Raw genomic sequence first — 17,378 nt, forward strand, 5'->3', positions numbered from 1 at the left:
GCCCTCGCAGCCCCTCTGGGCACCCTCTTCCGCCGTTTGGTTTTGAGGCGAGAGCCTCGGCAAGCGGCTCCGAGCCGCCCCGCTCCCAGTTTGCCCTGATGGCCCAGGCCGCTCGCGCAACACGTGCTCTGTGTTCACACGCTACAGGCGGCAGAACCCCTCCGAGCCACACCAACTTCCCACCTAGAGCCGTTACATCCCCCTCTGAAGCCTGGGGCGGGGGGGTCCGTATCAAAACTTATCGCAAATATCCCCGCTTACCGCCGGCTTCGCGCTCCAGGCCCTGGCCGCGGGGCAGGCCAGCGCCACCTTGAGGCGGCGGGGCGGGGCAGCACGGGCGCCATCTTGAGGCGGCGGCGGGGCGAGGCGGGGCAGCACGGGCGCCATCTTGAGGCGGCGGCGGGCGCGGGGCAGGGCGGGGGTGGCGCTGCCCGCCCCTCCTGCCCGGCCATGGCGGCGGCGGAGCCACGGCAGGCGCTGGCCCAGCGGCTGCGGGACTTGGGCATCGCCACGGTCACGGCCGAGCACCCCGAGGTAGGGGCCGCCGCCTCCCCCGCGCTCCCGCCCGGCGGCCCGAAACGGGACGCAGCAGGCTACAGGGCAGCTGTGGGCCCTGAACGGGGTTTTTTAGCGTAATTCACTATCTGCGTGTAATCTCGCCCAGCGAACCTAGAGCCTGGGCCAGGCAGAAGGTTTGGGTTTTTGGGGGGGCTGAGCATTTTGAGCACAGCCGCCATTCTTTCCCCTCGTTCTGTCCCCTGCCTCCCCCTTGTCCCCTCCAGCTCCCCAGCGGCTGCAGGAGCTGCGGCCCGTCCGCTTCCTACCGTGAAGTCGGGCATCCATGATGCTTTCCAAATTTTTTTCCCCACTCCCAGTTAAAAGTCCACGTGTGCCACATCATTCGGCTCCGTCCATGGTGGAGCCACAAAAATGACTGCTGTCAGGGCTGCCTTTTGCATTAAAGAAGCGTGAGGTTCTTGCCAGGTACGCGAGCCAGAAATGATTCAGAAAGTGCGCAGGAGCACTATGTCACATTTTATTTGTGTTCTTTTAAAACTTATTCATAAAAGGGTACAGTTTTCAGGCAGAGTATAACATTCAGTATTTTCTAAATATTTAAGCAAAAGATACCTGCCAGTACACAACTAAAAGTCTAATGGGGTATAGAGTCTCACACTACACCGGTGATATTTTCCAGGTGTTCACTGTTGAAGAAATGATGCCTCACGTCCAACACATGAAAGGAGGTCACAGTAAGAACCTTTTTCTTAAAGACAAAAAGAAGAAAGGATTCTGGCTGGTGACTGTTCTGCACAACAGGCAAATTAATTTAAATGATCTTGCTAAAAAACTGGGTGTTGGAAGTGGAAACCTAAGGTTCGCTGATGAAAATGCCATGCTGGAAAAGCTAAGAGTGGGCCAGGGCTGTGCGACACCACTAGCCCTCTTCTGTGACCAGGGAGATGTGAAGTTTGTGCTGGATGCTGGCTTTCTGGAAGGTGGCTACGAAAAGGTGTATTTTCATCCAATGACAAATTCTGCAACCATGGGCTTAAGCCCTGATGACTTTTTGAAGTTTGTGAGATCAACAGGCCACGAGCCTATCATCATACATTTTGATTAAGATCTTAAGTAGACAAAGTTCACTTTTCTATTACCAGGCATAGATTTTGTAGAGCAAAAGAGCAAAACTGGTGAAAGTCTCATTACAAATAAAATCTGAAAAAACAAGGTTACTCCTTTTTTTATTTCTTCAATTGGGTAAGGTTATATTGTATAATCTGTTGAGGAAAAAAAAACACCTGTCTTTGGGTTATCAGAAGTTTAACAGAAAATTCTTAAAAAGACGTTTGCAGTCTACCACTAAATAACCAGTAAGTAGAAGAGGTGTGATTTAAATAATGTTACAGTCTTTATTAATAGAATAGATAAAATTGGAACTTGCCGTGTGTGGTACTGGCCTTAAAGGTTTAAACTTAAAACAACATCCTTAGGAAATAACAAATTAAAGTTCTAAAATATTTGTCAATACGCACAGGACAGAGATGTCTAGATTGTGCACCTGTACCCTTTTATACTCTACTACACATTGCTTGATTTTTATTATTATTAATCTAGAAAAAAAACCCCAAACCAACTTGCCTACACTACAGAAAACTCACTTGATTGTCTATGGTTTTAGTTGCATTTTCACTTTCACAGTATCCTCCCCTTGAGAAATACTACATTAAGTCTTGTGGCGATGGCCCCGTCACGACAGGTGCATGCCTCACCCATTTCCAGAGCCTCTCCAGTGCGAGCAGAAGGCACGGGAGCCACCCCAAGGCAGGCGGGGCGGAGTGGGGACCCCGCTACCAACCTCTCTCCTGGCAGAAGAGCTCCAAGGAGTAATGTTACTGCAGGTCCCTGACCAGGCGTAGTATGTCCTGGTGGCACCTAGGAGGAATGTTAATACAGCCTGGAACTGTATTAACTTCTGGGCACGATTTCTATAGATTCATGAACCCATGGAGGACACGCATCTTCTCTGCTCCACTGCACCTTAACCAGCACCTATGGAAACGGAAGGAATGGTACAACTGGCTGTACTCGAGCTTCTCCCTGCAGGAGGGGCCTGCACACACAAACATCCCTGCGTTTAAGAGGTTGAGGAGAGGCTGATTTGGCTTTCAATAGCCGATACACATTTAGTATAGAAAATCTACTCTCACAAGAACAAGACCAGTACATTCTCAACATTGAATAACGTAATTCTCTCTCCTCCTTTCTCTTGCCCAAAAGAGTAGCACCCCCTTCAAACATCGTCTGTTGAAGACGGAAGCAGTAGAAATGCCACAAACTCCAGTAAACATACTGTGGCAACAAGTACCCACACAAAACCCAAAGACTGGGGAGTAGAGGAAGCGAGAGATGAGGAAAAGGGCTTTTGAACACAGCCTAACGGAAGCGTCACGTACAAACTATGCCTAAAGGGCAAGCAACAGTGTCAACACAAGCTGAGACAGAACTGAAATAAAGAATACTGAAGCATGAAGAAAAAATACATAACAGGACTTGCAATCTTGGGTGATGATTTGCTACCACATCGTGCTAAAGGATGCAGTACTAACAGTGAAAAAGGGGAACACTTCAAATGAAACAAGGCAAAAATCAGCCAGTCTGACTCGGTTTCGTTCCGTATAGCCAAGACCATTCTATGAGAACATTAACATTTGTGTGTTGAGTTGGTGGGCTTTTTTCCCCCCATTAAGGAAATGAAATCTTTAATTCTACAGAATGAAGAACTACCACTGAGTAAGAAAAAAAGTATCTTCTTGGGCAAGTTATTTCACAAACATCCTTACCATGGTTTCCTTCATTTTGGAAGGATTTGGCACCTTTCTCAGAGATGCAAGCTTAACAACAGAATATTTCAAGATACAACAGTTTAAATTCTCCCCTCCACCTTAGAAAGACACAAACCAACCCCATCTATCACGGCAGTCATGTCAAATGGGAAAAAAGTGACCTAAAAATATTGAAGCTATAGGAAGAGTCACTAGAAAGATGTCCAGATAAGACATATTTTGCATTTGTTGTCAAATAAAAGACTGAAAGGAACATCTGGTATTTAGACATATTGGGTTGATTCATGAAGTCTGGATTGACAAGTGCGTTACTAAATTAGTGAGATAGTAAGATACAGTCTGAAGTGTCTTTAAAAGTAAAATTTATCTGACCCGCTGCCTGCCACCAACTCTCCCTCCCTTTTAAGGCTTCTTCTTTGTGGCACCCTAAAATCCTCTATCACTTAACAAAAAAAATTAAATTTGACTTGTCAAGGTTTTTAAGTCCAGAAAGCTTTCAATGTGAAAAATTGTTTTAAAGACATGTGCAGAATAGCAGTTTACTAAGCTTCAAGAATCTTAAAATCCGTACTACCTAAAATTTAGCTACCTTTGCCCTCAGAAGAGATTCAGAGGCTTGTCTCAGCAGAAAATGATGACTGAGCAAAATCAAAGCTTCAATTACTGCATTTGGCAAATCTATAATGATTTCTTTTAGTATTTACCTATGAAATTAGTGTCTTTTTAAAATAATATCAAACTAGTGTACAGTTAAGATCTACACAGGTCTACACAAATAAACAACACAAAACAAACTACACACTGTCCAGAAAAATTCTGCTAGAGTTTTAGCTGTTTCCTTCTGGAAGAAATACTCACTGAACACATCACTGACCACAATGCTGTTACTTAACACCAATATCCTTCCGGTAACATCAGTTTCCAGTAAAAGTGTGTATAAATGTACACACAAAATAAGAATAAAAATTATTTGGTTTGGCATTTTAATATCATAATTAATAAATGTATACAATGGCAAACATTTAAAAAACCAGTATGTAAAGGAAATTACAGTTTTAAATAAGAGCTTTTTAAGTTTTGTTTCACACCTAGGTACATTCCTTTAAGGCAGTTTTATTAATATCAAAGCATTATTTACATACGCATTTATCATCTAACTCTAAAATAATCATACATGAGCTCCTTTGTTGAAGCTGCATCATGTCTTGGAAAAAGTTTAGAAATAATTACGCATTGGGAATGTTACTAAATCCTCAGCAGACTATCAGAAAAGTAAATAAAACATACACTGTGTAGTACTACAGCCTTTTTTGTAATCTTGAACTAACAGTGGCAGATTTGGCAACTCTCGCAGTAAAAAGTTGTGTGTGTGCTCTTGTATGCTGTCTGACAGCCACCGCACGCTTCCCCTGGGAGTTTGTGTTTCAGAAAATGTGTAGTGGCTCTCAAATTTATATTTTGATTTTCTTTTAATTTTAAGGGCACAGACTGGGAAGAGGAAAGAAAGGAAGAAGAAAATAATTTCAAAATGATCAGAGCACAGAGAACCTCCTAGCCACTCTTCTGCTCTGACACTTCTTTGCAAAAGAAAGTGCTGGGAGTAGAGTCTGGTCTCTCAAATGCAAATGCATCTCTGGTGCTGCTTTATGGCCAATTTAGCAAATACAGCCCCAAGTCCCACCCCGTACTGATGCAGCTGAAGCGGGCTGAAACCTGCTCACGCTGGCACAGGCGGGCACGAGCCAGGCCTTGGGCACACACACCCGCCCTCCGCTGGACTCTGACCTAGCGGGGTGAGTTCTGCCCCCAAACTCCTGCCGATTCTCTCACGCAAGGGAACTGTGCTTAGGTTTGCGGGTGAGGGGGGGTTGTTTCTAATACACATGATCAGTTAAATAGTAATTGTAAAGTCTGAGACTACACCCTGGCTACAGTACAGATGCTTTAAGGTGTAATAACATGCAAAAAGCAAGCATGGAAGTTGTGATGGGTCATCTTGGGCAACTTAATGAATGCAGACAAGAGCTGAGCTAGTAAATGACATGTCAGGAGGTGCCCACGTGATGAAAACGACACAGCCAGTTGTGGGGGGGGCTGGTTACACATGCCCAGCAGTGCTCTTTGCAGAGAAGCACGTGCAACGCAGTCGTGGCAATATGCCACTCCTGCCTGATTCCCAGGGTCTCAGAGAGCCTACCTGAACACATACAGCTGCCTGGATTCTGTGAATACAAACAGCATTTGGCACTACAGTTTAAATCTGTTAATTCAAGACATGTGCGTTTTTATAAAAATAGCAACGCTACTGAATGGTTAGGGTTTAATAGTTTGAAATGCATCAGCCCTCTGCTGTCAAAGACAGCTAGGAAAAATCCAGTCACAATCACACCCTGAAATGAGCTTGAAAATATAATGATTTAGAATCAAGAGATATTTTCCTTACATGTTTATGGTATTTCAATTCTCTTTCGTAGCAGCTACGTCTTTAGTAAGGGCTACCGGCGTTCCAGATTTCGTGTCTTTGTCTGTGAAACTGTTTCCTCCAGCCTCTGTGGCTCTGCCCGCATTGTGGTACAGGCATGGCAGGGAAGCCAGGCTCCACCCTAGATTCTCATTGCTTCGGATACTCCTCTCGTCAGGGCTCCCTGGCACAATTGCTATCGGGGGAGAAATTCAGCTACACCCTGAGCTCTGAGGGCATACAGGAACACACCGGTCACCTGCATACAGGTATACAGGCCTTGACACACCGCACCTCTTCCAGCCGCTGCCATCCGTCCCGCCCGCCCCTCTGGTGGCACCTCATTGCTGGCTTGGAATGCCCCGAATCCTCCTCAGAAACGTCACAGTTACCGGTTACAACGTGGGAAGTTATTCCAGATGCAACTGAGTTCAGGCTGCCTACAAAACTGTTGTGGAGCTGGAGGGCAGGAGGGCTCTGGGCTTCAGATCACTCCTGGGACTGCTGACCTATGGTGATGCTCTGCAAAAACCACTATGAAAATCCTGACGCTGAGAATAAGGGACCAGAAACAGATGCTAGAGTGGGTTGGTAATCAAAATAAACCAATTATTTTCATGAAATACCAGAAACATCTTCAGAAGAAGAATGGAAATTCTATGTGGTAGAGAGCTGCAAAATTGGTCCTATTTCCACTTAAGAAAAAAACACTGAAGTGTTTAAGTTCTCTGTGACAACAATCCCAGGCTGAACCAAGTATTTATATCATAACACCAAAATACTCTGTTCAGATCTAAGTCTTTTAGCACATCTTATCATAAAGTGTTTCAGAAGGGATTCGCATTAAGGAAGAAAACACAAGAAAATTTCCACTTCTAAAGCTTACTGACCTTGCCTCTTTGTTCCCCTTTCTGACAGGAGTTCAGTAAAATAAAGAAACGATTTGCCAGTGTGCTTTCAAATCTGTTGAACTGCCTTCTCTCTCCAGTGAAAGATGATTCTGTTCCAACTGTCCCTGACAGCCTGAGCCTTCATAAACGCCAAAACCTGGGAGCCTCACGAAACAAGCTGTTCCCAAGCGGTAGCGGCTGTGCCACAGTCCGGGCAGCCTGCGAGCCCAGCGCCGCATGCAACTGTGCTTACCTTTACTCATGGGAGTGGGGAGAGCTCTAGGGGAAGTTACACACATCCCTGTTGGAAGACAGGACACTAGGAGGTTACACAGTTAGCTTAACCCTTCAGAACGGGAATATGAACGTGCTTACTGGTTTGTAATAAAATATAACTATGGTAACTCATTTTGGATCTGCTTTTAAGTTCTTATACACTTCTTCTGAGCTCTCTGCAGATGCTTTCAAGACAACAAATATATGCAACCACTGAATGTACCAATAACAGTTGTTGACTTTAATATAAATCAATAATGAACAAAATGCATCTTACTAGTAAAAGATAACCTTAAGGGGAACTGATTGTAAAATGCATATGATATTATTTACATTTCTTTTTGCCATCAAGAAACCTCCTAAGCCACAATCAGCTCATGTCAAAAGACAAACAATAACAATAACAAAAAAATTACTCAATACATAAACATTGTAAGACAGTCTTATCCTGGAAATGCCATTTGTTGAGAACAGCCTTATATTAAAATAAAAGTTATAGAAAAATCATACCTGACAATTTCCTGTCAGAATCATATGAACATATATACGCAGAATAACTTGGGAATGTGAAAAACACAAATGACAAACAGTTCTGTATCATACGATTATCCCATGACTCCCACTTCGGTTAGTCATCCAACTTTCTCATGTATGTAAACAAAGTTTTCTCCTGCAGTATGCAACTAAAATCAGCATAAACCTTTTTAAGAGCAATTTCATGCAGATTATGCTAACCCAATAAGGCAGTGAAGTGCCAGTAAGTTGTGAGGTTGTTGTATCTGTATATACAGTCATTTCAACAAAATGCTACAGCATTTATTTTAGATTTACAGAAGCAAATATAAACTGCTAGTTATGGGATTTTTTGGCTAATTATTAGCAGAAGCTTAAGCAAATCAGTGGCTAATTTCATAAACAGAAGATGAAAGAAGTTTTGTTTGTTTTTTTTCCCCTGGAGTAATTCTTGAGACCTTTAAATTCTTGGTCCTTAGGGAGATGAGAACTGTCCTTTATTCAGTAGATCTTAACAGTGCAATGTGCAATAATTCCTAAGACCATCTACAAATTTTCGGCAGTAGACTCCAGTAGAGCTCCTTGATTCAAGGAAGGAAGGAAGGTAGGTAGGTTTTTATTTCCTGCTCTAGTCACGAAGAATGTAAAAAATTCCCTTAATTTTTATTAATGATTCCTACAGTCGCTGTCTTGTTACTTCAGATATAAAGGCTTCATACTGAGATACTGAAGGACACTTTTCTCTCTGTGTTCAGTTGAAAGGTAGAAAGAGAAAAGAACGTAAGAAAAGCTTAAAGTGTAGAAGTATAAAATACAGAGTCAAGTCACTAACAGAACTAACAGCACTAATAGCATGCACCAAAGATGTTTTAATGAAGTCAAGAGAAGGACAGAATGCCAAAGACAAGCTTCATAAAAAAAGGCAGTTTCCTTGTAGCATAGAATACTTTCTATATTTTGTTAAACTACTCTTTTAGATTTATCTGTCCCTTTCTAAGGACTTCAATATTACTTCTTAATGTTATTTCTTTGATCTTTCTTCTTCAAGAGATTTGAAAAATGTGTGTAATTTTTACAGGCAAAAGGCTAAATGGGATGAAGTTCCCTGCCTACACAGGCAAAATAACTGCTGTAAAACAACCTCTTCTGGCCTAACTAGTAAGCAAGAGAGAAGCCAGTTAAGCAAGCAGTATTTACATCTGGTTAATGCAATGTGCACTTGTTCTTATATGTAATGCTGTTAGTTTGTTGTAAATGAAATTAATCTCATTTACATTTTGGGCAGGAAACTCACCACTTGGCCCACATCTCATGTAGTGGGTAATAGAATTAGGAGCTTTGTTGCTCCCTAGACCTGCTTTTTGAATTTCTGCTTTCAGGGATAGCTTCCACATCTGCAGAGAAAAGCATTTCATGTTATTCATTGTGTTTACCAGGACATGAAAAACACCCTCATGCATTAAAATACATTCTACTTATTAGTAGAGCAAAAGAATATACAAACACTTTTTTTTTTTTTTTTTTTTTTTTTTGGTAAGAGGAAAGGACGGAGGAGAGAGATAGGAAGAAACTCACTGGAAGTGCCTACTCAACTACACTCATTAAAATTAATCCCAGCATACAGAATAACAAGGTATTATTATTTTCAAAGCCATAATCAGATATACTCAACTTTTAGATACACTAACTCTAAATTTCTGCCTGTATGAGAAGGAAAAAAAATAAAAATCAGATGTAATCAAGCCTGACTGAAGCTAGTAGCAAACTTAACTCGTCTTTGCATTTTTACCTGCCACACATTGACAGAAATGTTCACATTCAGTTCTGCAAAACAGAAAATGATCTTTGCATGCAACAGTTTGAACATGCAAAATGCAGTATCTTAATTTACTATTCATGTAAAGCAAAGCATCAAGCAAACCTTTAATGCAAGCAAATTTTTGAGCCCGAACAACAAAACCCTTTTTTTTGGCTAGCAGCCACAGGTTTAGTGTTTATAATTACCATGCAAAGCCCTAACTTATACTTTTTAAATGCAGCAGGAAACCAAGGAATAAGCAAGCACACCAACGTTTTACGGTCAGCCACCTGAACGGCTGAAGAGCAGTAGCGATTAGGTCTGAAAGGAATTTCACAGATCCTTCCGCTATTTGAACATAGACCAAGAGAGACATCCATGATGTTCCAGCATAAAGACCAAAAAGTGCAGGAAAAATAATCCTTGAAAACATTTGTTTCCTTTCAAAGATAATAAACAGATGTTGACAATTTATTATTCAGGAACATTATAAAAATCTTTAGCAGCACGCTTTCCCTGCCGCAGCTGAAAATTGAGCAAAAATAGAGGCACAGAAAGATATTATCTTCAAAACTGAAGTGCAATTCATTACAAATTTATAAAGCAATGCAAAATAGTAGCTTGAGCTGGACAAGGTTAGTCTACAACTCACGTAGAGGACATGAGACACTGGCGTTCAAAGACACTCACACTCGGTTATCCTGAAGCCCTTTGTGTATAAGGAGAAGCTGTTTTAATGCTGCCCCCACAATGGAGTTAAGTAATACACAGGCTGGAAAGGCATTAAATATCAGGCATAAATGTTTACCATCAGATTTGGTTTGTATGCAAAAGTTTGGTGCTGTGAAAAGAAATGAAACAATGCAAACTGAAGTGTCCCACACGCAGTGGCTGGGGAGAAAAAGAAGACCAAAAAAAAAAAAAGTATTTTGTTGCCTTAATACCAAGCTTTAACTTCACTTTACAGGGATAACCTTTAAAATTTCTCTTTAGACCTTGGCCTTGCTCATGACTACAATCGGGGTTCAGTGGTCATGCTGGAGGGTTCGTAATACACCTGGAGATAACACTGGTATTTTTTGCAGCTGTGGCAGTCTAAGGACCTAAGCAAGACGAGGCTGGCAAACAAGGCAATAGCACGCCTGAAAGCTTCTCTGATTTCTTGAACAGCCGTTGATCTAAATAGAAGACAGTGCCTCTAGCTACCGATCCTGTTCGATCAGAACAAGCTGGCTCACTGCAAGACACAGGCTTGCAATCAGTTAAGAGAAATACAGCTACTGGTAGCACAGTATGAGTTTACAACAAGCACTCTCAGAGCTAAGGTTTTCTCCATCACTCCTTAAATAACTTGCAAAATGTATTACACACACACCACTTCAGGTAACAGCACTGTTCCGCTCAAAGCTAATTCAAACACGTCTACAGATTAGTAGAAATGAAGTCAAATGACATGACCCAAGATCAGAACACTGATCTTGCTGTGTGAGAGCAAATGCGTGTGAAGTTACCATTATATTTCATATTTGGTGGGGTTTGGTCAGGGTTGGGTTTTTTTGTTGTTGTGTTTTTTGTTTGTTTTTTTTTTTTTTAAATGGTGAGACAATTCTAGAGGGAATACAGCAATAACTAACAGCACACTGTGAACAACACTGAAGAGAAGCGAGAAATTTATCAGCCCAGTAATAATGGATGCCTGCAGACATGGTGAAGGATGGCTGCTTTGTATTTTCAAACAGTAATTTTACTCTCCACAGAATGTCTTTTCAACGTCTAATCTTCTCCCTTCATTCCTTTTCCCCACCGGGAAATGTAGCTGGAGCTCTGGAAAGGGCCATCTCCACATGTTATTAGCTATTCTCCTGTTTGAAATGGCAGCCTTATAGATAAACATATGGGATGTCTGCTGCTTTTCCTGGGGGAACCGTGCATTTGCTACCCCTCCCTAGATAAACACCGAGGAATTAAAGTTCAACCCACACAGAGTACTACAACCGCTGCAAAACTGCTGGCAAAAGAAATTTAATTGTAAAAAAAATCAGCATATAGCATTCGTTATTTTCAATATTTATTTTCATTTTTAAATATTTTTCCTCTAGATTTATTTGCATTGGTTTTTTTATAGCATATGTAATTTTGGCCTACCGTAACTGTCAGTAACTATGTCCTCTTGCAAAAAAGTGCTAATGTCTGAAGCCTCACATAATCATAGTTTCAGTACAATACAATTTTAAATTCTATTTATGTTTACCATTAAGAAGTTCCAAGCAATTGCAGAAACAGTGGCATATTAAGTAATTACTTTTCAACATTTCTCTTTAGCTGGTTACTCGCTTAAGCAGTCCTACGCTCCCATAACTTTCCAAGCAATTTTGGGGTTTTTTTTTTTAATTTATTTATTTAACTGTGGTATAGTTTAACAGTTTTTCTGTTATTTTGTTGCACATCTTGCTTTCTATTATATCAGTGTTACTTCTATTGAGAAGAAAAAATGAATTTCCACCATAATCAATACAGGTCTTTATTACCATACATCACAAGGAGTCTCATATTAACTCTGTTATTTGACTCCTAATAAAACCGTACACTTCACCACATTTGTACACCAGACGTGGAAAGACAAAGCATACAAAAGGGAAAAGGTGGAAAGGATCATTTTTTCATTACAAGTGCTGCATATCATGTGACTATTTATTACCTCTTTATAAGAATTATCATCTATGTTTAGGATTATGAATGGTCTTTGTATTTATCGATGTTCAAATATTTTAATAAGGATGAACAGTAATTTGTTTTTATTGTACAAGCTAGAGGCGCTGAATTATTGGGCTAGAACTTGTTCCTTGTGCAAAGCGCATTTATGCCAGGACATGGCATAAATGAAAGGGGTAAGACACTGAACTCTCTCTAAATGCTTCTTTTCATTAGTATCTCGGTTTTGAAAGGGGAAGGAAAGACTTTTACTCCAGATACATAATCAATGTGTTACTGACACATCTGAAAGCATGAGCACAACTGAAGAGTACTGTCTTTGTACCGGCCGTTCTGTTGCTCACGGGGCCATTTTTGGCAATGCAGCATGCGATTGGTTTAACATGCATTCAGGAACGTACAGGAAAAAAACAAAAATATTTGTGATGCGTGACAAATAAAAATATAGCTGGTATTATAAAGACTTCAAGGCATGCAAAATATATACAGTGCAATTAATGTTTCATGCAAACTTTGGTGAGGTTACAATTGTACAATCAATCACACATGCTAGAGTACACAACTGAGCCCTGTGCCGTTGTGCTTGGAAAACAACCCACAGACCTAACAAGAATTCGCTTTTTTCATCGTAGTGATATTTTCTCTAAATTCAGGAGACGTTGAGAACACCTAGATGTCACATTAGACTATATATATATATATATATTTAATAGCAGAACTTCCTTATCATACACAACCATACTCATACCACACAGTTTTATTATCTTCAGAAACCAGTAGTGGGGATTCAGCCCCACTGGAGTTTACACAGGTGGTAGGAACAAGTTCACTAGTTAGAACTGACCATAGGTCACCAGGATCAGATTTCTGATTAGCTGAAGGCTGTTGCTGATTTTTTGCTACTGATCTAAATGCTGACAGATTTGCCTGATCAGCTGTTTTTGATGTAGTTCTCTGGGGCAATCCACTTATATTACTAACTAATTCGGTGTTAAGGGATAAAAATGGCTGAGTCACAGTAAATGATCCTGTGCTGTCATTACCAGATATACTGACTTTATCATTAAACACACTTGTGCTTAGCAAAGTTCTCTCACGAAAATTTGACCTTTCCATCCTTGAAGTCTTAGGCACATCAGAGTTACAGCCTAAATTATGTGGTTTAACAGTATTAGCTGCATCACTCTGTGGAACACAATCTACTCTGTAAGCCACACAGTGAAAAAAATTAGAGGATAACTGGTGTGCTGAGTACTCACTAGAGGTTGATGGAACACTCCTGTCAGCGGTGGACGGTGCTGGATCAACTGATACCGGTTGCCTACTGTCCTTAGATAAAAAATCGTGAATGCTTGTCCTTCGAGTAGTTCCTTCTGCTGTAGAAATCACGCTGCTTGCACGAGGTAAGGTAGCATAAGGATTGCAATCTCTTGATTGTCGCTGTGATACAGTTGCTTGTATCTTTTCTTTAACTGATTTGGCCTTCCCTTGAGTGCCTGATGTAAATTTTATCGGAGAGCTGGTGAAGTAGGTATCTTCAGTTTTACGAAGGCTGGGCCTTACAAGTTGTTCTGGTTTAATGGATCGTCCATCTGAGAAATCAACTGTATTTTTTACACTTAATGATCTCACAATACCACAACCGGCAGATGGCTTTCTCAGCTTTTCCTTTCCTGTCAGCTCTGCGGACTCAGATAAGCTTTTCATGACTTCATCTAAAAGATTCTCTTCACTTGCAGATTTCATCTGTCAAAAACATGGAACACCTTATAAATTTTAAAATATAATTTTGACCTTTTCTTAAGCAATCCTTGTGGTCATAAATGAAGACCATTTCTAAGCAGCTGGCTTTTTGGTTTTATTTTCTCAGATCTAGAAGCAGTATTAAAATCTACAGTCACACTCATGAGTTTTTTGTACACCTTACAAGTACTTTCAAAACTAGGCATCAGACAGACCATGACGATCTGGAATTAGTTCCTGTAATACTGATTAACTCAACAAATCAGATGATCAGAACTTCAAGTTTATCATCATCTCACTCGCCCTCTGCCATCACTCATCAATTCTTCCTAAGCGATTTCATATAGACTATTAAATTTTAACTTACACCGATCATCTGGAGCTAAAACCTTAAATTTGCTATGCGCTTAAATAATTAAGACAAAAATGAGACAGTAATACAAAGCACATAACCTTTAGGCACCCTTGGTGCCTCAGTTCAGACCCAACAGCTCCCAGTTTTTTTCTTTTTGGAGAAAAGACTTAATAGCTAGGCTAAAAACCGTTTGTGATTGCTATCTACAGACTCAGTGGAAAAACGCCGTAGTCGTCTTCAAAATGGTAAAAGAGATAATTTGGAAAGAATTAAGCTAAAATCATTATGGAAATGCTCTGGCAGAAGACTTGAAAGAGACCTCTTGAATACCCTTCTAACCTGAATGATTCTGTGATGCTATGAAAGGGATTCTGTGATTCAACAACAGCAGTGGACTAGACTTGATGACTCAGGTGTTTTATTTTATTCCTACTGCCAGAAGAGTATTGTCTAATGCTTAAAAATCAAAAATCCTTGTCAGAGACCACAGGGAAGAAGTCATTTTAAGCGCTGTAACAAAAGAAATCCAGAAACTTAATCGAGACTCAAGTCATGACCCCAGACAACGCCAATCACAATTCAGCTGTGAAAGTGTATTTTTCAGTTTCAATTGTGTTGTTAAAAATAGGTGGAGTCCGATCCTCACGCTTGGTAATCCCTAGTCACAGGAACCAGCTTGCTTTTATCCTAGAGCATGTCTAGGTTTCACACAGATCTATTCAAGAACTAGTGGTGAAGAAATTAAAATATTAGCAGAGACAAGGGGATTCTGGGCTTCTAAAAAACTGTCACAGATTTATGGAAACGTTCTCTTTGTCTTATTCCTCTCAGGTTTCAAGGGGCTCCAAGGCCTTTTTTTTTTTTGCCCAGTAGTTAAAAAGATGAAACTGAAGCAGACAAGAGTCTCTCCTCAGGGAACGAAGTATAGCACCTTCCTGTTGATGGAAGACAGATCTGACAACAGCTCTTACTGAAGGCAGGTGCTGAGCTGGAAGAAGAAACGTACACCTACTTGGAGGCTGCGGCCTTCCACCTGAGCTCTGACGAGCCTACCACATGTCAGCACACCAGACATTCCCGTGCAGTAGGGATCGACGTTTATACCCAATTCAGTAACCCGTAAAGGGTCAAGCTGTGAAATTTCAAATGATCTGGTGTATGATACAGCAAGGATACAGCCCACACCACTTCTTAATGCAGGTGTAACCAATCTCCCTACAAAGTTTGAAAGCAGTTCTACTCACTGTAAGTCTTCTATTAATTCTGTGCCCATATAGGATAATATGTAGTTAAAATATTTTATAAACTAACCTCGCTTGAGGTACTCTTGTTGCTTTCTTCTAGAAACTGTTGCAAGGTAACAACTTCACTTCCAGGAGAACTGGTTTTGGTCGGTTTTCCACGACTATCCAGTGTTTCTGGCATTCTTTGCTGGAGCACAGGACTAGACCTTGTATGTCCTTTCAAATACTGAATAGGACTGCTGCTGCTGCTCGACCAAGCCTCGTGTTCATGTAGCAGACTAAATTCTCCGCTGCTGTGACTTTGCGGCCTGCTTTGATTGTGAACTGCACCTGCTTTTGGGGTAAATGGTATTAAGTATTTCCATAAGAAAAATACATGAAAGCTGTTAAACAGTGTAACAGTTCTCAAATCTGGAACATTATCAGATTCAGTTAACAATAATTCTATTTAAGAGACTAAAAAGTCCATTCGTCCTTTTTTACTCAAGCCAGATGTAATTGCACTCCCTTGACTTACCTCTTTCAGCTCCTTACACATGACATGATTTTTTGGAATGAAAACTACCTTTCACTTATCATCTGGGCTTCCACCTACATAATGCTATATTCCAGGAGACTTAAAGAAAACGCCTCCATTCTTGTTCATCATCACTGTGAGGCACGCATTCTTAATATAATATTAATGAGTTTTACATTAAATGAAAGACAAAGGATGTAACAGAAAGAAAAGATTGTCTTCAAAGTAGTTCTTCAACAAGAACTACTGCGGAATGCTGCTTCTCCAGCAGGTTCTGCCATTACTTCTAGTTTACTATAATTGTGACCTGAAGAAAGCATATGGCATTAAATGCAAAATATATGACACACACCAACTGTTTTTATTTTTCAATAACTGTGAATTGCTTAAAAAATACTGATGAATAATCAAGTATTTCCCACTTCCTGTTACTCCTAAGAAATGAAATTAAGTTTGAAGAAAGATGAATTGTTTACAGCAGAAATTTCTAATACGGTATTAGAAACTAGGGCAAGGAGTACTTCAGAGAATCTTTTACAGAAGGGAGTAATCAAACAGAAAGTAAACTAATAAAGCATTCATCTCTAAATTTCCAGACAGATACTGTTTAATAAATGCAAACCATGAATAATAAATGAAGTCTTGAGTAGGCAGCATTCTAGTCTAGCAGAATGGCCGTTACAAACAAAAATACATCAAGACTCGAAACATATGAAATTTAGGTAAGACTGCTAAATCCAGGAACGTTATTAATCTTTTAAAAATAAAATATAAAAGTTCACAGGATGGTATCCATATGCCATTTTGTCCAGTTTGTGTTGTGTGCTACACAGCTTTACAGCAGCAGTACACATGTAGTAGGGCACTAGGAGAAAAAAATGGAGCAACTTCTCTGCTTAAAACCAAGTGAATTTGAAGTAATTTGGGGGGAATTCTTATTTTGTAAGATTATTAAGTGGGTTAGGTTTGGTTTCATATAGTATATCACCCTTTTAATATTCATTAAAACTATAAGTTGTATTAACACTTGTATCCTTTCTTATTTTGTGGAATCAAGGCTATATAAAACACTTAAAGTAAAACATGCTGTGGTGTGTTGTGGGAATTTTTGTGGTTGGTTGTTTTTTTTTAACCTATGTAGATGATCTTACAGAGGAAAGAATGGAAATGAAGCATGTATGCAAATTCACCTACAGCATACCTTTGACTTCATGGAGTGAAGCATTGTTATTGCTATTGCTAGTGGATGTTCTGCCACTATCAAGGCTGGCTGGTCTGGAAGCTAAATTGAAAATTAGGAGACACCATGATGAACAAACTTTTAGCAGACAACACGGTACCTTTACATTCTGATCACAGAATGCTCAGAGGCAGGAATCATGCACTATTTCACAGGCTGAGCATGCCCATTGTCAACAAAGTGGTTTCTTACAGATCAGAAAGCGAAGGGATTTCCAGGCAGTCCAAGAGGACGCTTTAGAAAAGGGCACTACAGGAATAGTAAGGTACAAGGGAGAGGAAA

General features: G+C 40.4%; 2 protein-coding genes across 15 annotated transcripts in view; one reads left to right on the forward strand and one right to left on the reverse strand.

Annotated features, from left to right (window-relative positions):
- Positions 1–382: 382 nt before the first annotated feature.
- Positions 383–1,731, forward strand: LOC102056857 (prolyl-tRNA synthetase associated domain-containing protein 1-like). The gene is made up of 2 exons (XM_055725366.1): positions 383–534; positions 1,199–1,731. Exons 1-2 carry the CDS (start codon positions 451–453, stop codon positions 1,622–1,624), a joined length of 510 nt encoding a protein of 169 aa, XP_055581341.1. The 5' UTR covers positions 383–450; the 3' UTR covers positions 1,625–1,731.
- A 5,457-nt stretch (positions 1,732–7,188) lies between these two features.
- Positions 7,189–17,378, reverse strand: part of CCDC88A (coiled-coil domain containing 88A) — a 79,991-nt gene continuing 69,801 nt past the window's right edge. For 6 of the 14 annotated variants that reach the window (XM_055725347.1, XM_055725348.1, XM_014285382.3 and 3 more), the window contains 3 exons: positions 17,058–17,138; positions 15,407–15,672; positions 11,337–13,743 (listed from right to left, as the gene is read on the reverse strand). In XM_055725347.1, the coding sequence (XP_055581322.1) occupies positions 12,724–13,743; positions 15,407–15,672; positions 17,058–17,138 (1,367 nt within the window). In that variant the 3' untranslated portion in view covers positions 11,337–12,723. Of the gene's footprint in view, positions 8,233–8,781; positions 8,882–11,336; positions 13,744–15,406; positions 15,673–17,057; positions 17,139–17,378 lie in introns of those variants that run through there. The other 8 variants (XM_005445618.4, XM_027814536.2, XM_027814535.2 and 5 more) reach the window with 4 other exon arrangements.

Source organism: Falco cherrug, chromosome 13 (genome assembly GCF_023634085.1).
Source record: "Falco cherrug isolate bFalChe1 chromosome 13, bFalChe1.pri, whole genome shotgun sequence".
NCBI classification, from domain to species: domain Eukaryota; kingdom Metazoa; phylum Chordata; class Aves; order Falconiformes; family Falconidae; genus Falco; species Falco cherrug.

Excerpts from the sequence above, each read along its gene's own strand:
- LOC102056857 (XM_055725366.1), top strand. The coding sequence starts at position 451 with ATGGCGGCGGCGGAGCCACGGCAGGCGCTGGCCCAGCGGCTGCGGGAC. Across the intron at positions 535-1,198 it reads TCACGGCCGAGCACCCCGAG|GTGTTCACTGTTGAAGAAAT; the intron begins GTAGGGGCCGCC and ends GATATTTTCCAG.